The following is a 17285-nucleotide window of genomic DNA, read 5'->3' as shown; positions in this document are numbered from 1 at the left end:
TTAATTCTTCAGATATTAAAAGCAGGGAATGTGTCGTATCAGTTATATCCATTACTTCTGTATTCTGAATCTTGCATTCGATGATGATGCACACAAACCAGGATGAAGATGAGGGAGCTGACTTTGAGAGAAAAGCAAGCAATTTGTATGCTAAAAGAAAAGAGTCAGTTAGAGCTATGGCAAAAACAAAAGGCATGGAGAAATCAAGAGTTTGGAAACCACCTGCAACCAACAACTACCTGATCGGCTGAGAAAACAACAGTAGTTGAAGACAGACAAATCATAAAAGCTGTTAAAATGAACCCTAAAAGACGTGTCTGTAAAATCACCAACAACTTCCAGAAAGCTGGGGTGATGCTCAGACAATCTACTGTCCTCGGGAGACTTTGACACAGAATTACAGATGCTACACAGCAAGATGCAAACCTCTGACCAGCACCAAAAATAGAAAGGCAAGATTAGAGTTTGCAAAAAAAGCACAAAGGTGAGCCAGAAGAGTTTATGGACCGATGAGACAAAGATGAACCTTTATCTAAGTGACGGGAAAGCAAAAATGTGGAGAAAAAAAAGGGAACTGCAATGATCCCAAGCATACAGCCTCATCTGTAAAGCATGGTGGAGGTGGTGTCATGGCATGGGCATGCATGGCTGCCTCTGGAACAGGCCCTCTCAACTTTACTGATGACTTAATGTATGATGACAGTAGCAGAATGAATTTGGAAGGGTACAAAACCATCTTGCCTACCAATATTCAAGAAAATGCCACCAGATTCATTGGGAAGTGGTTCATATTGCATCAGGACAATGACCCAAAACACGCTGCTAGTTCAGTCAAGCAATTTATAAGGGCAAAGAAAATGGAAAGTCTTAGATTGACCAAGTCAATCTCCAGATTTAAATCTGATTGAACATGAATTTCAGCAGCTGAAGAGGAGAGTAAAGGCAGAAACTCCCCAAAACAAGCAACAATTGGGATTGGCTGCATTAAAGGCTGGGACAAGTATTTCAAAGGATGAGACCAAGAGTCTGGTGATGTCTATGGGTCACAGACTCACTGCTGTGATTGTGTGCAAGGGATCTGCAACTAAATAATAGCTTTTAATCTTTTATATCTGCCTTATGTTCAACTGTCCCAATACTTATGCTCACATCAATGAGTGGGATGAACTCTAAAAGTGCTGTTCTTTTTATTTGGTAAAACATGTATGTGTTGAAACGGCTAATAATAAAATGTGACATTCTGTAGTTTTGTCTCATATTCATCTTTTAATCATATTTGCAAATGTCTCGACTCCACAGCCAACAGAGCAATTTTGTCTTTACTGTTCCAATACTTATGGAGAGCACTGTATATTCAAGTGAAACAGCTAACAAATGAGAAAAAAATAAAAATTAGAAAAGGGTATCGGGAACTGATTGGATCTTAACATTTGCTAACTGCTGTGATCATTAAATCAAAGAATTAAAACTCATCTGTCCATTGGACAATCTTATTGCTCAGCCCATCGAGCCAGCATACACGTCAACAAAGAAGAGATGTTATGGCCAGGAGGGCATGTTAATGTTTTGATTAAAGATTATGGGCATACATCTTTAAAAAAAACTTTGCTTACTGTATATACAACAAAACTTTAGAATGTAAAGTATGCTTTCTCAGAGATGTGGAGAAAGAGAAGCTTAAAAAAAAAGACAAATCTAAATATAGAGTGTCACCTATAAAGCACACCACACAAGTAAAACTCTGCATAGAGAAGTGAAGTGTTTTTGGGCTTGTTGCAGTGGAAATACTGTATCTGATGAACCCCCACAGTGTTCTTGTTGGTCTCAGATCTTATTTCTCAGCATTCCATAAAAGTTTATGGAATCTTGGCTTTTAGACATGAAGGCCCAATCTGTGAGGTCGGTTCTTTTTTTAAACGGTTAAAGCCAGAGTCAACGGGAACCTTAAAGTCCTATTTTACTGTCCCTGTCAACACGATCATCATCACATTCTTTAAAAGCAGACCTATACCACAGCAATACAAATAGCAAGAGTGGTATAATGCTTTCAAGACAATTACATGGACATGAAAATGGATTTGAGTGTCACTGAAGCGTTTGTTTAACCCTTTAACATGCATTGTAACCGCACGGTTGACCTTTTTTTTGTGATCAAATTACTGTAATTATAACTCGCCAAACCCCATTTTTTGCTGTTTGTCCTTATACCCCTCATTGAATAGAGTGTGTTATTGCAATTATATCTACTGGGTGGCACTGCAGCAAAAATATATTGTTGCCGAAAAGCCGTGTCAAAACCGAGAATGTATTGATGTGAGGCCTTCCTTCTAACACTAGCTGCAAATGACGTTAAAAGTTGAGTTTTTTTTTTTTTTTTAATATCAATCAGATGTCATGTTCTAGAGCTCCAAACGGTATATTTTGTTAAATGGCAGAAACATGGTGATAAAATGTATCTCTGTTTTTACTTTAGAAAAAGTAATAATTACTTATTCTTCCAGGGGATTTCTGGCCAACTCTGATATAGTTATACACGAACTTAACTATTGACCACATAATAAAAGTCAATAGTGCATGAAAACCACATTTTCTTTCATCCATAAACAAAAACATAAAATATAGAAAAGGTAAATCAGTCGAGATTTTATTCTATTTACAGATGTTTCAAGCAATCAAATGTTGTAATGCAGTATCATTACAAATCCTTTATTGATAACTTTTTGGTTCAGTTATTAAAGATTAATTAAAGTCTTCATAAAAATGCCAAGTATCACACAAGGAGGAAACGAGCAAGAATGTTTTGGTCAGTAAAACAATGAGAAATAATGCCCTTTCAGAGAGACAGAAAAGTATTAATCATAAACCAATTCATCATGTATTAACATCTCAACCAAAACAAAATAGCTGAGGGCAGTGGATGAATTGCAGCAGTTTTTTCACTGAATAGCCTGTTAAATTCAAAACAGTCATAGTTTTCAACTGGACATCAAAATATGTTCACCATAACCTTATCTTTTATTTTCCACATAGAAAACTCTCTCTCTCAGAGCATCTCTTTGTCTGTCTTCTATGATTGACCATAAAAATCACCTCCATGTTGTTATTAACGTATCTTTTTTTCCATTTTTGGGTGAACTTTCTCTTCTGGAAATCGGAACATAAATTATCTGGAATATGATCAAGAGTAAAATTAAGTTTTGTGTTTAAGAAAAAAAAAATCCTTGTAAATGATTTCCAGGACATAGGCTACAACAAAGCCACATATTTCATAATGTCAAGGCTGGACGTTATATTACTGAATCAAATATAATGCGTTTATCTAAAAAGAAAATAGAGAAAATAAGACAGGAAAATAACTATTTTGCACGTAGATACCACGTTTCGACATGGACAGTATAGCCTACAAAGGAAATACATGCTCATCTTCAGCGTGTCAATATTCATTATTAATAATTTAAAATTAGCATGAAACAAATTCAATTTTAATTCATCAGCCGATCCCAAAAGATGGTTTGACACTGATGTTTTAAGTACTGTGGTAAAAGTGCAGTAAACTCACCCGTGGTTGAATCACTGTTAGTCCACAGCTGCAGAAACGATTCTAGAGTAAAACTCATCCATCCTTCCCTCAGTGTGAAGACCAGCCCCAGAACACAGAAACTGCTCCATCTCTTCCTTCTTAAAAAGCGACTGAAAGTGAAACATAACCGCCTTCTCGTCCTTAACGCGTGTAAACCGCTAATGTTAATGTAATAACATTAGATAAAACTGACAAAAATGAGACACGCGCTCATCTTTCAAAGGAAACCGGCGTTGTGCTCCATAAAAGTTTACTAAAAATTTATGAACCATAGACTGCTGTCGATTCATATTTTAGAACAAAACTACTAGACTAGAAAATCATAACCTTTTATATATGCTTTCCCAGAAGATATTTAATAATCCACCATGGGGACAGCCATCAGTGTTACAAACGAGTTTGTGGGGATTTATAAATATAAACCCAGATTTTTATATATCCTCCTGATATATATAACAAAATGATTTGATATACCATTTTGTTTTATGCAATATGTGTGTAAAAATTTCCATAACCTGGTTTTCCCTTTAAACACAGTGTATCTATACTAATTGTAGCTAATTTGCATATTAATGTGTTGCTGTTAGGACAGCATGTTGGGAAAAAAAATCATAATGGGAGTAATAATTGGCCAGATATTCATAATCATATCTAATATTTCATAACAAAATAGATATAATTCATTTTCCTATTCAATTATATCTCCCAAAATACATAATAAACATGCTTTTAGTCCTGGTGTCCTCCACAGTGGACATGTATGAAATGATGTCCTGTTTCATAACAGGAAGTCATATTTGAATTAAAAAACCCATAACATTTTCCTGAGATGTTGCTTTATGACAAACAATTTGAAAATTATTCAGATTTAAATGACAATAACAAAATATAATCATATTTCCATAAGGATGTAAAAAGTTTCACTAAATTAAATTTAGCCATCTTTAAAGACCTAGGAGAGTGTGTGGTCATGGTCAAACTTCCAATCATTTAGTATCTCTGTAAAGCCCTGAATGTGCTCTGTACAGGACATCCAGACTTATAACTGTGGCATGTGAGGTCTCAGAGAAATTCACTGAAATATAATGTCCACTACAGAGGCAAAAACTCCATAGCTGGGTCTCAGGAGTGTATGTATATGTATATATATATATATATATATATATATATATATATATATATATATATATATATATAGATAGATAGATAGATCACGAAATCTCTTTTAATATGACTTTTCTATGCATGGGAGTTTACACAATATTCAGTGATAAAATCCAATGTGAAATTAACCACACTATAATATATATTCAATATTTGGCCAAATGCGTGATCGCAAACTGCCGTGCAGTGCAGAATACAAACAGCGACATCTGCCTTTCATCGGAGGAAATATACACTTGCACTCACAAAACTTCGTCTGTAGCCACTGACATTTTACAAAAGTTTATTTAATTGTATTAAGGTTTCAAAAATATAACATTTGACATGAACAAAATTGACTCTCTTTGGCAAACAAATACCCCAAATGTGTTTATGGTAACCAAATTAATAAATGGATGAACGTGGAAGTAAAGATCCATGCTACATGCATGGGGCCTTGAAAATTCATCACAAATACAGAAAAAAACATGAGAAAAGGGGAGAAAAGCAAGTGCTGACCCCCATTTTTTGCTAAAGGGAGCATAATGACATTTAAATATCCTTAAGATGAATAGTAACAATACCTTAAACTTTTACTTAAATCCCCACCATGATTTTGAGGTCTCATCACATTCTAGTATGCAAGTACATACACAAACAAAATTCCCAGATTATGTGAATGATTGTTATGTATAAGGAATATGCAGATGTTACTTAGAATGAAACTGGGATTTCAATGGGAAATAAAGTACAGCACTTGGCTGTAAAGTAAGGCCCTGAGTGACATACAGTGCTATTCCCCCTACATACAGACCTATTGGACCTTTCGAAGAACCTAATATCAGACCCTTCGAAGAAGTAGCATATTGTCTCTTGGTCTCCTGACACACACATACCCAAAGGTAATGAGATGATGTTGTGTTGCACTATTCCTTAAATTCCAAGAACTGCTGAAGCCTTTTTCTATGTTCTGTTGAAATATTCACAGCACTGTAAACAGAAAATTAACAATATGATTGAGGATAAACATATTTTATTAAATTCAGCAGGTTCCCAAAACAAATTTATCCAGTTTATTTTTCCTCAGAGACATTACTGCAAACGACAGGACTTACTTCAAGTGCTCTCCAAAAGTGGTAGTTATCTTGTAGATGGCGGTCTTCAGCGCAGCCCTCAGCGCAAACCTTAGAGTTTTGTAGGTGGAGTCTCCCATACTGCAGATAGTCCTTACAGGTTTGCTGGAGGCATGTGGCAGTTTGAAGTGTCTGTCAACAGCCTACAATTAAAATGTAACATTAACCAAAAGAATCAGCATGTTGTCTCCATTTGGATTCCTAGACTATCAGTTTTAACACTTGTGGAAAAATAACTTTCGTTTTACCTCTAGCAAGACTACCAAGCAGCTAAGAATACTGGGTAATGTGGTCTGCACAACTCCAAACTGATCCTCAGAGAAAGAGGCTGCCACCAGATGAGATAGTCCTTAAAAACAGAAGTAACAATAGGCAAAATAAATTATTCAAACAAATACACATGTAAGATGACATTTCTGAAGTTAGTAACTATTTTCTGACCTTGGAGAGCCCAGATATGAGCCTGGCAGTCAGCAAACAGAGCTTGGCTAGAGGCTTCTGGAAGCTGTACAATAGAAGAAAATATTTTACTATGGGGAAAAAACAACTTCAAACATTGGGTACCAAGCATTTAAAAATATATTTTAAAAAATATATAAAAGTGAATTCATTTATTTGTCGTCTGAAATAAATTCATAATTTTCACAGAACTGAAATGCACTTTCTACTGTAAGAATACTGTGATTTCACATGCAAGATTCAGTGGATATCAAAATTTGTCTCAAATATTGTCAATCTTCATCGCTCAAAATATGAAGGAATATTAGCTGCAGGTATACCAGTTATACTAACATGTTTGACAAAACCTAGCCATTTCAACAAAAACCTTTATTTTGTGGAAAACAGTGATCAAAATTAGAGAACAGTAAGCACTGTAGCACAAAATATTACAGCTAAAATTCTGCAGGGTTACAGCTGTCAGAAATTAGTAGGAAGTGTAGAGGCCCTTGCTTTGAATGACTTCAGCACATCTGCTGCTGCAGGACATGCTAGTTTCTCACACTGCACTGGTGTGATCTTGGTCTACTCTTCTTCTAGTCTCTTCAGCAGTTCTGTGACTGTAATTCATAGGTCTTCAATCCTGCTAATGGGGATCCACTTTCCTGCAAAATTTCTTTACATCCTGCTTCAGCCTGGCCTGTGACTTCAAGTGATCCTGAAGACCTTGATTAGCTGGTTCAGGTGTGTTCGATTAGGGTTGGAGCTGAACTCTGCAGGAAGGTGGGTCCCCAGGAGCAGAGTGGGTTTCTTAGCCATAACTTTGTCGCCAATTATCTTACAGAGATTTTCAGTTGGGTTTAGCTTAGGACTCTGTGCCCGCCATTTCTTTATTTCAATGTTTTTAGCTTCAAGGAACTGCTTTACCCATTTTGCAGTGTGACGGTAGCATTGTCTTGCATGAAAATTGCTGGCTGATTGGGCGATAAATGGATGGAAAGAACCACATGTTGCTGAAGGAGGTTCTGATAAACATTTGCATTCACCCTACCATGTAGCTGTAGAAGAGGGCCGAATCCTGCTGCAGAAAACATCCCCCAAACCATGACACTTCCTCCTCCACCTTTCACTGACTTCTTTACACACTGGGTTTAGGTCTTTCCTCAGTTTGATGCTGAACAAAAGTTTCCTATCAGACCCAAATAAATTAAACTTACTCTCATCACTAAAGTGAACTTTGTGCCAGTTTTCCTCTTCACACAACATGCTCCTCAGCAAATGTGAGCTTAGCTTTTTGATTGTGTCTGCTACGTCACTGCAGAGCGGACTTTCAGTTCATATGCTCTTAAACATTGAGACTCCATATGCCGAGACATATCCTTACCCTGTTCAGTGCTGAACAGGCAAGCAATTCTAGCTGCAGTGTTGAACCGATTCCCCCTTGAGAATCCCCATTATCCTAACCTGTCCTCTATCGCATTTGTCTTACATGGACGACCAGACTCCTTGGAGGTAAATCTGTAAATGTTCTCTAATTTTGATCAGAGTTCTTTTTCAAATATCTTTGAAAAAGTGTTTAAGTTTTTTTGTACTGTGATTCAGAATACAATTAATTTATGAAATATGCTTAGGCCAACTTCAAACAGGACTAAGCAGTGACCTTGAAATGTGGAATTATAGGTTATTCTTTAATTTTGATCTCCACTGTGTCTGTGTTTTAATAATAATAATAATATATACAGTGGGGCAAATAAATATTTGATACACTGCCGATTTTTCAAGTTTTCCCACTTACAAAGAATGGAGAGATCTGTAATTTTCATCGTAGGTACACCTCAACTGTGAAAGACAGAATATAAAAAAAAATCCAGAAAATCGCATTGTATGATTTTTAAATAATTAACTTCCATTTTATTGCATGAAATAAGTATTTGATCACCTACCAACCAGCAAGAATTCTGGCTCTCACAGACCTGTTAGTTTGTCTTTAAGAAGCCATCCTATCCTCCACTCATTACCTGTATTAATTGCACCTGTTTGAACTCGTTACTGGTATAAAAGACACCTGTTCACACACTCAATCAATCAGACTCCAACCTCTCCACTATGGGCAAGACCAAAGAGCTGTCTAAGGACACTAGGGACAAAATTGTAAACCTGCACAAGGCTGGGATGGGCTACAGGACAATAGGCAAACAGCTTGGTGAGAAGGCAACAACCGCTGGCGCAATTATTAGAAAATGGAAGAAATTCAAGATGACTGTCAATCTCCCTCGGACTGGGGCTCCATGCAAGATCTCGCCTCGTGGAGTTCAATGATCCTGAGAAAGGTGAGGGATCAGCCTAGAACTACACGGGAGGACCTGGTCAATGACCTGACGAGAGCTGGGACCACAGTCTCAACGGTTACCATTTGTAACACACTACACCGTCATGGATTAAAATCCTGCAGCACACGCAAGGTCCCCCTGCTCAAGCCAGCACATGTCCAGGCCCGTCTGAAGTTTGCCAAAGACCATCTGGATGATCCAGTGAAGAAGGTCATGTGGTCAGATGAGACCAAAATATAACTTTTTGGTATAAACTCCACTCGCCGTGTTTGGAGGACGAAGGATGAGTACAATCCCAAGAACACCATCCCAACCGTGAAGCATGGGGGTGGAAACATCATGCTTTGGGGGTGCTTTTCTGCAAAGGGGACAGGACGACTGCACCGTATTGAGGGGAGGATGGATGGGGCCATGTATTGCGAGATTTTGGGCAACAACCTCCTTCCCTCAGTAAGAGCATTTAAGATGGGTCGTGGCTGGGTCTTCCAGCATGACAATGACCCAAAACACACAGCAAGGGCAACTAAGGAGTGGCTCCGTAAGAAGCGTTTCATGGTCCTGGAGTGGCCTAGCCAGTCTCCAGACCTGAACCCGCCCAGCGACAGCCCCAAAACCTGAAAGATCTGGAGAAGACCTGTATGGAGGAGTGGGCCAAAATCCCTGCTGCAGTGTGTGCAAAGGTGGTCAAGAACTACAGGAAACGTCTGACCTCTGTAATTGTAAACAAAGGTTTCTGTACCAAATATTAAGTTCTATTTTTCTACTGTATCAAATACTTATTTCATGCAATAAAATGGAAGTTAATTATTTAAAAATCATACAATGTGATTTTTCTGGATTTTTTTTTTACATTCTGTCTCTCACAATTGAGGTGTACCTACGATGAAAATTACAGATCTCTCTATTCTTTGTAAGTGGGAAAACTTGAAAAATCGGCAGTGTATCAAATACTTATTTGCCCCACTGTATCCATGTGTATGTGTATATAGATATTTGTGTGTGTGTGTATATACACACACATACATATATATATATATACACACACACATATACATAAATATATTATTTCAGAAGCCCTTCACCCCCGACAGTCCAATGGGAGAGATACAAGGAACCCGTTTATGTAGTTACAGACCCAGTTTATCTACAGTTTCTCCAATATTATTATTTAATACTCTACAATATTAGTGGATAAAGATTGAACTGATTTTGTATAAAGTAAAATTATAAAACAATCTGTAAAATTCTACGCTTTTATTTATTTAAACTGTGTAAACTGGGTCACTATAATATGACTACAATTTAAACACACAAACTTATACAGAAACAAAACCAGAGGGACAGGGGAGACTAATGATGTTGGTGTTAATTTAAACATGGGCAGAATCTAGACACATGCATTAATGATTCCTATGACTAAAAATCTGCTGTGGGAGCATGCAACATGCAGCTGTAGACAGACACTTCATTCAACTAACGCTTGCTTAACCTTACCTTGTTAAATAAATACATTATCAGCACCCGTTTTGCCAAAAAGCTTTTAACCTGAGCAGAAAAATTGAGAGTATGACAGGAACATGAGTTAACAGGTGTCTCTAGGCCATGTAATGATGTCACACTGAAACGTGAACTGCCTTTTTTCCCCAGCAACCGAACTGGACACTCAAAAGCTTGTCTGTTTTGGTTCCTATGGATACACACACTTGGAAACCAAGAAAACACTATGAAATAATAAAGGATTAATTTACAGGTCAAGTGTGATTAGATGAAGATGTTACCTGCTCTCTCCTGTTCTGTAGCCACTGGGCCAGGAAGCTGGGTTTCTGGCTGGCTGCAGTAAGACTAGGAACAGTGGCAGGGGAGGCAGGAGGACTGCCATTAGATTGTGACTCTGAAATGAGAACAAAGAAATAAACTAGATTATATCAGAGTATGCATTGTTGTTAACAAGTGTGTACATGCGTCTCACAAAGATTTACAAACACAGGGATACCATAAGAATTAAATTTACACAACCACGTACAAAAATTAATATTAAATATTAAAAACAAATGAAAATATAAATGTTAAATATAAGAGTAGGTAATTGCATTTAAATTTTGAAATTCATTTCAGTAAAAAAAAAAAAAAAAAAGTCAAATTAATTTAAAATAATATTTTATTAATTTTTATTTTTTGCAAACAATGATTCAAAATTCATTGTGATAGTTTTAGTATTGCTGTCTCACCTGTGGAGGCACTCCACAGTTTGGGCCCTCTCCTCATGATATGGGGGCTTTGCCCTGTACCATAGCAGGGAGACTGGGGATCCTGTTGGCCAACCAAACGTCGAATAGCAGGGGAAGAGAAAGGGCTGTCCACATCTGGGGTGAAAGCACTGTTCACACCCCCCACTGATGACTTGAAGACTGAACCAGGGGTCCTTAGCGGGACACTGAGTCTAGGGGTCTCAGCAATGTCCTCTTTTCTGGACACCACTACAGATAAAACAGGAAAATAAAATCACTCTCTCTGGAGCAGTTTGAGTCTAGTATGTCACCAAGGGCAGTACTGGACTTGCGTTCAGATTTGCCCTTTGTTGGACGTTATCTAAGCGGCCTTACCTGAGCTGCTTGAAGAGGCTGATCTGGTGTCACTGCTGGCAGACTGAGACTTGACTCGGCCATTAGAGGCAACCGCATCCTGATGAGCCACCAGTCTCTGTGTCAGCTCACTCAGCAAAGACAGACATTCCCTACTGATGGCATTCCAGTTATGAGGGTGACCACCTACATATGTAGGTTACATTAGTTTAGCGGACATGAAAAGTACTGAGTTTAGAGTTCTCTGCAAGTATTTAGTTTGTACCTGGCTGACTCAGACCGAAGACTTCTAGTCGGCGTGAGAGAGAATGTTGTGATAACAGAGCCAGGTCTTGCAGTGCCAAAAACTGTGAAACAGTCAGTTAATCAGTTAAGGAATCTCTTTAAACAGGAATCAATGACATTTAGTATTTGTTTTCAGGGTTTCAGCACACTTTGACCAATGATATTATGGCTTTTCCAGTTTTTGATGATGACTACCTACCTTTTTATAATACATTTTAGAGGTTGCACTGACAAAAAGTATTTAACAGGTAATTATAACAATGTATATTCCATATAAAAACTTCCTAACTTAAGATTTCACTCATTTCCATAAGCCTAGAGATAATTAAAAAATTTCCTGACCCTAGATTTTTTTTCTGAAAAATAAAGGAAAAATCCCTAACCTTCATGACTGAAGTGTTCTTCTCAGCCAAAACTTTGGGAAGACACTGCTCCGCATCCTCAGTAAACGTGGACTGCACTGGAAAACTGTAGGCCTGAAGATGCACAACCAGTCATCAACATCATTTTCAAAACAGGTAATAGAAAAATATCAGTTGCTTTGATATGTCCCACAATGAAACTTTCACATTTAAGTACCTCTGTGACATAGATCCTGAAGAGAAGCACAGTGAGATACCAGGTTAGGTACAGGAAAGTGCCACCGATCGACAAATGGTAAAGGAGGGAGAAGTCTAGAAGTCCAGTCAATGAATCCAGTGGTTGGAGTGAACTATAAAGTTACAAAAGGAATATAAAGGGTTTATGCTACTTTAGTTCGCATTAGGTAAACGCTCAGGTTTTGGTAGAATTTAGTACCAAATCTGACCTGTCTATCTGTAGATTAAGTGTGCTGGAGATCCAGGTCTTAGGAACATACCCTAAGAAACAACATTTAAAAATAAAACAGGAAATCTAGCAGGAAAACAGACAATGATCAGAGATGCATCCTCTGATAAATGTAACTTACCAAAAAAGAAATACAGAGCAGCAAAATTCCTGGCTGAATATAAGGCCTGAATAACACTGCACTTCACCACCATTGGCAGACAGCCCTTGAACCGCGGATATTTGTATTGCTTTACAACCAGTGTGGGAGGGACAAAAGAGATTTGCACTGATAAATTATTAATGATTTGGCTATTTCTCTTTCAATCATACTACAAGACATTTTACAAATAAATACAATATATACAAGTAGGGATGTAACGATTCACTCAACTCACGATTCGATTCACGATTAAAAAAAAAAAAAAGATTTACACAAAATGAGATTTAAGACAAATTATAAATTAAATGTGTCCTTTTATTATTGCTTGGACAAAATGTAGCATGTTTCTTTGTGAAACTGAAATATAACACTATAATAATATACTAATACAGGACTTTTGTTGGTTTTGATTGCTTCTATTCTCCTCATTTGTAAGTTGCTTTGGATAAAAGCCTCTGCTAAATAACAAAATGTAAATATAATGTAAATGTAAATAATAAAACTAAACTGAAATTTTAAAACAAGCTCCAAATCAACTAAGTAACACAAATAAAAGAAATCTCTTCATATAAACAAAATAAGGCTTTGTCTGTGCTCTTTCCATTTAAAATTGTGGAGGCAATCACTGCATTTTAATCATGATCCAAACAAAGATGATGCATACATGCAAAACGAGCAGTTTTTAATCGAAATTTTAATCAAAATTTGAAGAAAAACAGAATGGTCTGACTTCAGTTTTGTGAAACTACTGTATATATTAAAAATATCTGCATGAAACAGAAATAGCAGACGAGCTGAATGAGATGCAGATTCCCTCATTGCCAGCAGGTGGCGCTTTAAGCGTTTCCTTGGTTTCCGCTGTAAACAAAGCAGTGCTGCACTAATGTACTTTAACATTGGCACGATGAAAAGAAAAAATACCATCTAAACTTTTCTAAAGACAGTAATTTCCCCTCAGACATCCATTCATATAAACTCCTACCCCTAATTGAATCACGATTTGTTTAGCATTTCAACCGATTTGAATCGTCACAAGTTATATGAATCGATTTTCAACTAGCTCGCGGTTAATCGTTACATCCCTATAAATACAAGCGGTGGACTGATATACTGTCATGGTAAAAATATTAAGTCAGCACTTTGCATTTTTTTAAATTAAACATCATTGGCTGATTAGACTCGTAAGCACGACTTTTTCTTTTTAACAAGATTGTGAACCTACCACCCTTCTGAAGGGTGAACCTCGCGATTCTAGTTTTCCTAAATATTTTTCTCAAAAAGATTTCATTTTCAAAATCTTTGTTTCTAATTATTTGACTAAATATCATGCAAAATAAATATAAATTACATGCAGCAATTTATTTGCATGTGTTATATACAATACCTAAAGGGACAGTTCACCCAAAAATGAAAATTATTCCATGATTTACTCACCTCTAAGCCATCCTAGGTGTATATGATTTTTTTCTTTCTGAAGAATACAGAGTTTATATTTAAAAAAAAAAAAGTTCTGTTTGTCACTTCTCACCAGAGCTTACGCTACGCCTAGGTCCTAGAACGAACACGCATTTGACATTTGGCAGAAGCTAGAGATTACGGTTTATAAAGTTATAAAGTAATATGGATATTTTTCTTAAGCACATCGCTTAGCTTCAAAAGGCCTTTATAAACCCACCAGAGACGTGTGAAGCACTTTATGATGGATGCATATTTTTGGGCTTTAAAATCTCGACCCTCATTGACCGCCATTATAAAGTTCGGAAGAGCAAGGACATTTTTTAATATAACTCTGGTTGTCTTTGTCTGAAAGAAGAAAGTCATTTACGCCTAGGATGCGTTGAGGGTGAGTAAAACATGGGGTAATTTTCACTTTTGGGTGAACTATCCCTTTAAATTAAACCGTGTGGTATCATACATATTGTATCAGCCATTTGCCAGCCTGCCTGCTCTCAAAGATATTGGTATCAGCCATAAAAAAGTATTCATATTAACCACTACGTTTAACATTTAGCAACTAATCTGAATAGCCAAATACTTACTTGTATGGGTTGAAAGGACACATAGTACATATTTTGAACCACTCCCAAGAAACTATGACTGTATCCCATGAAGGCCCCAGCCAGGAGAAGAAAGAGATGATACTCATTCAGACAGGTCCCTACTTCACCACTACAGAAGCGAACATAAAATAAGGGACAGTTATTATTCACATATTGTAAGAATTTTCATAAAGCAAAAAAGTATGTCATTTAAAAAAAATAAAAAAAATAAAAAATAAAAAACACACAGTGACAACATTTCATCTTTATTTTAGAGGTGCACTTGGCCTATATTAGGGTAAGACTGACCTCCAGGTAATTTTGAGATAAGATTACTCACAGAGTTAATTAAAACAACTTAAGATAACTGTATGAGTGGCAATCTCTTTGCCTGGGGTCAAAAGAGCCGCAGTGCCTAGAATGCAATTCATGAGACCTGATCCTCTGAGCATGTCAACGGATCATTGTATGTGGGTCAAACAGAATCAGGTCATAACCCACCTCTCGCTTTGCCTGCAGGGAGTTCCTAGAGTGCTGTAACGTCCACCGATGGTAACAGAAGCACACCACATTACCAGCATGCCCATGGTGCAGTAGAGCAAAGAATGAACACATTGTCGAGGGTGGAGCACCGTCCCCAGGAGAGCCATGCGTGAACACGGAATAGAGGGAACCACTTAAGGAAACACAAAGAGAAATAAATAATCAGCATAAATTGTAATGCAATGCAACAATTGCAAATGAAATGATTTTGCACATCCATAAAAGACAAATCCAGTTCACTCACAAGTGTAGAACTCCAGGTTAAAAAAGCCAGTGATCAGAACCACCCCACACAGCACCACAAGGGAAAAGATGGTGCTTGAGGCCGTAAGAAGACTTGTGCAATCTGTAACCAATGTTTGAGATGCTGACTAACGTGCAATTCAGATATTAACCATATAAAGCATACAGTATCACATGTGCATTTCTAAAGCCTCTAAATTAAAATCAACATGATCAAAACTTTGCTGAAAAACATGTTGCTGATTATCATGGAACACGTATGATTGACAGTTTATACTTTAAGCAAGTAAAATCTAAAAAATGTTCCGCTTCAGGTTGTGGTACACGTCTCTTTGCTGGGAAATATTTACTGGTTTATATAAAGTGAACATAAGAATTTTTATATTGCTAGCAATGTGTCAAGACAAAAATTACTGGATTGAATCAACCTGGGTTAAATTGATTATTCATACATCACATTTAACAAAAACATTAAATATGAGTATCAAATATGATACATCAGGCTTTTGAGGAACATTTATTTGTAAATCTCCAAGTCATTGTACTGCATTGCATGTTTTGCACACCACACAAAAAATTACAGAGCTATATATAATAAAACTAAGCATGTAAATATCATTATGACATTTTTGGGTTACAGAGTGTAGTTTATATATGAAGAGTTAATTTGCAAAAACAGATAATGCCGTTTTTATTAATTCTCAAAAATCATGTTTTTTCATTGTGCATTCCAGTTAAACTACATGTGGGTTATTTTGACTAGGTTAAAAAATAACTAAAAAAACAGCTAACTAACACAATAAAGAGATGATAACATAGTAAAAAAAAACATGATTTTTGAACATTTTATAAACAAACTCTTCATATGTAGTTTGTTATACTGTTACAAAGATCTTTGATCTTTTACATCACAAGCTAAGAAGGTAATTGTATTATATGGATCATAAAATCCAGACAAATAAAATATGATACGATACGAAACATAAAACACATAGGCAAACTTTTTTTTAAACTTCCTTTTTGTCCAAAGGAATCAATAACCTGTTCCAAAAAAATATCTCACTATTATTTCATTAACCAGGCTTTAGAGGGTTTAACATATGTATTATGTCCCTTGAAGTCTGAACTACTGCTTATATAAATAATGAATTCACACTCGAGCACTTCTCAGTTTCAGTAACGTATTGTAATTATGCATTTTGTTAGACACTCGTACTCGTTTCCTCACCTGAAATCCATTGGATGGGGTAAAACAGGCTGAATCTACTCAAGAGCACAAAGACTGCAGTTGTCACGGGCAAGAGAAGCACTGACCATGCAATACTCGCCACAGCCCTCCAGATCACAACCTGGAAATAAACGAGACGAGAATTTGATCTAGCACAGGCACATTTCATACACCACTTCAGCCTTTTCAGTCTCAAACACAATCTTACTACGATTGTAACTTTAAACGTTTACTCTAATTTGCAAAAAATAACTAATATAACGTAAATAAATACACTATCACTTCATAAACAGACACAAAACATGTCACTATAACAGTACATTATGATGTCCAGAAGTCTTTTAACGTTACACACACTAACTTCCTAATTGGTTACCGTTTAGTTATTTAAACACGGTTTATATTTAACCAGTCCTTACCTTTCTTATAAACCATGAATTCTGTTTCAGCGAAAACATTGTATCATTCTTGTTTCAGTTCAGCATCACTTGAATAAAATCCATATCAACATGGCAAAAGTGTGGACATTACCCGCGCCACACATTCGAAGGACCTCATAAGGACCCTGGGCGTGTGTCTTACTTACTGCCTGAATACAATACCACTTAAAGGGTTAGTTCAAAACTCAAATTAAAAATTATTTGCTCATCATCATGTAGTTCCAAACCTTTAGGCCATATAATAAGATATTCTGAGAAATGTGTTTCATAATGGCAGTCAATCATAAAACAGTTTCGTTATCAAAATCCATCGAAATTTCCGCTGTCATGT

The 17285-nt window shown here is 36.6% G+C and overlaps 2 protein-coding genes across 3 annotated transcripts in view; both read right to left on the bottom strand.

Annotated features, from left to right (window-relative positions):
* Window positions 1-3668, bottom strand: part of LOC306846297 (uncharacterized protein) — a 31056-nt gene extending 27388 nt beyond the window's left edge. The window contains exon 1 of the mRNA XM_079379568.1: window positions 3560-3668. The gene's annotated coding sequence lies outside the window, so the exon portion shown is untranslated. The remainder of the gene's footprint in view (window positions 1-3559) is intronic.
* A 1341-nt stretch (window positions 3669-5009) lies between these two features.
* Window positions 5010-17070, bottom strand: LOC306846279 (nucleoporin NDC1-like). Of its 2 annotated transcripts, XM_079379536.1 has the most exons (18): window positions 16934-17070; window positions 16515-16635; window positions 15288-15389; window positions 15002-15176; window positions 14501-14630; window positions 12441-12549; window positions 12300-12351; window positions 12071-12203; window positions 11875-11967; window positions 11472-11553; window positions 11228-11392; window positions 10853-11101; window positions 10403-10515; window positions 10119-10169; window positions 6298-6361; window positions 6105-6205; window positions 5839-5999; window positions 5012-5713 (listed from the first exon to the last, which is right to left on the bottom strand). In XM_079379536.1, exons 1-18 carry the CDS (start codon window positions 16970-16972, stop codon window positions 5650-5652), a joined length of 2004 nt encoding a protein of 667 aa, XP_079235662.1. In that variant the 5' UTR covers window positions 16973-17070; the 3' UTR covers window positions 5012-5649. The 2 variants fall into 2 exon arrangements, with proteins under 2 accessions (XP_079235663.1, XP_079235662.1); XM_079379537.1 differs by lacking the exon at window positions 10119-10169 and having other exon boundaries at window positions 5010-5713.
* Window positions 17071-17285: the final 215 nt, after the last annotated feature.

Source organism: Barbus barbus (assembly GCF_936440315.1).
Source record: "Barbus barbus genome assembly, chromosome: 26".
Lineage (NCBI taxonomy): Eukaryota > Metazoa > Chordata > Actinopteri > Cypriniformes > Cyprinidae > Barbus > Barbus barbus.
Note: the sequence above shows the minus strand (reverse complement) of the source record. Positions and strands in the feature narration are given on the sequence as shown.

Bases quoted from the DNA above. Each gene is read 5' to 3' on its own strand.
- LOC306846279 (XM_079379536.1), bottom strand. From the start codon at position 16,972: ATGTTTTCGCTGAAACAGAATTCATGGTTTATAAGAAAG. The intron at 16,636-16,933 runs GTAAGGACTGGT...GTTTATTTCCAG, and splicing joins ATTCATGGTTTATAAGAAAG to GTTGTGATCTGGAGGGCTGT. The intron at 11,968-12,070 runs GTACTTAAATGT...GTGCATCTTCAG, and splicing joins TCAGGATCTATGTCACAGAG to GCCTACAGTTTTCCAGTGCA.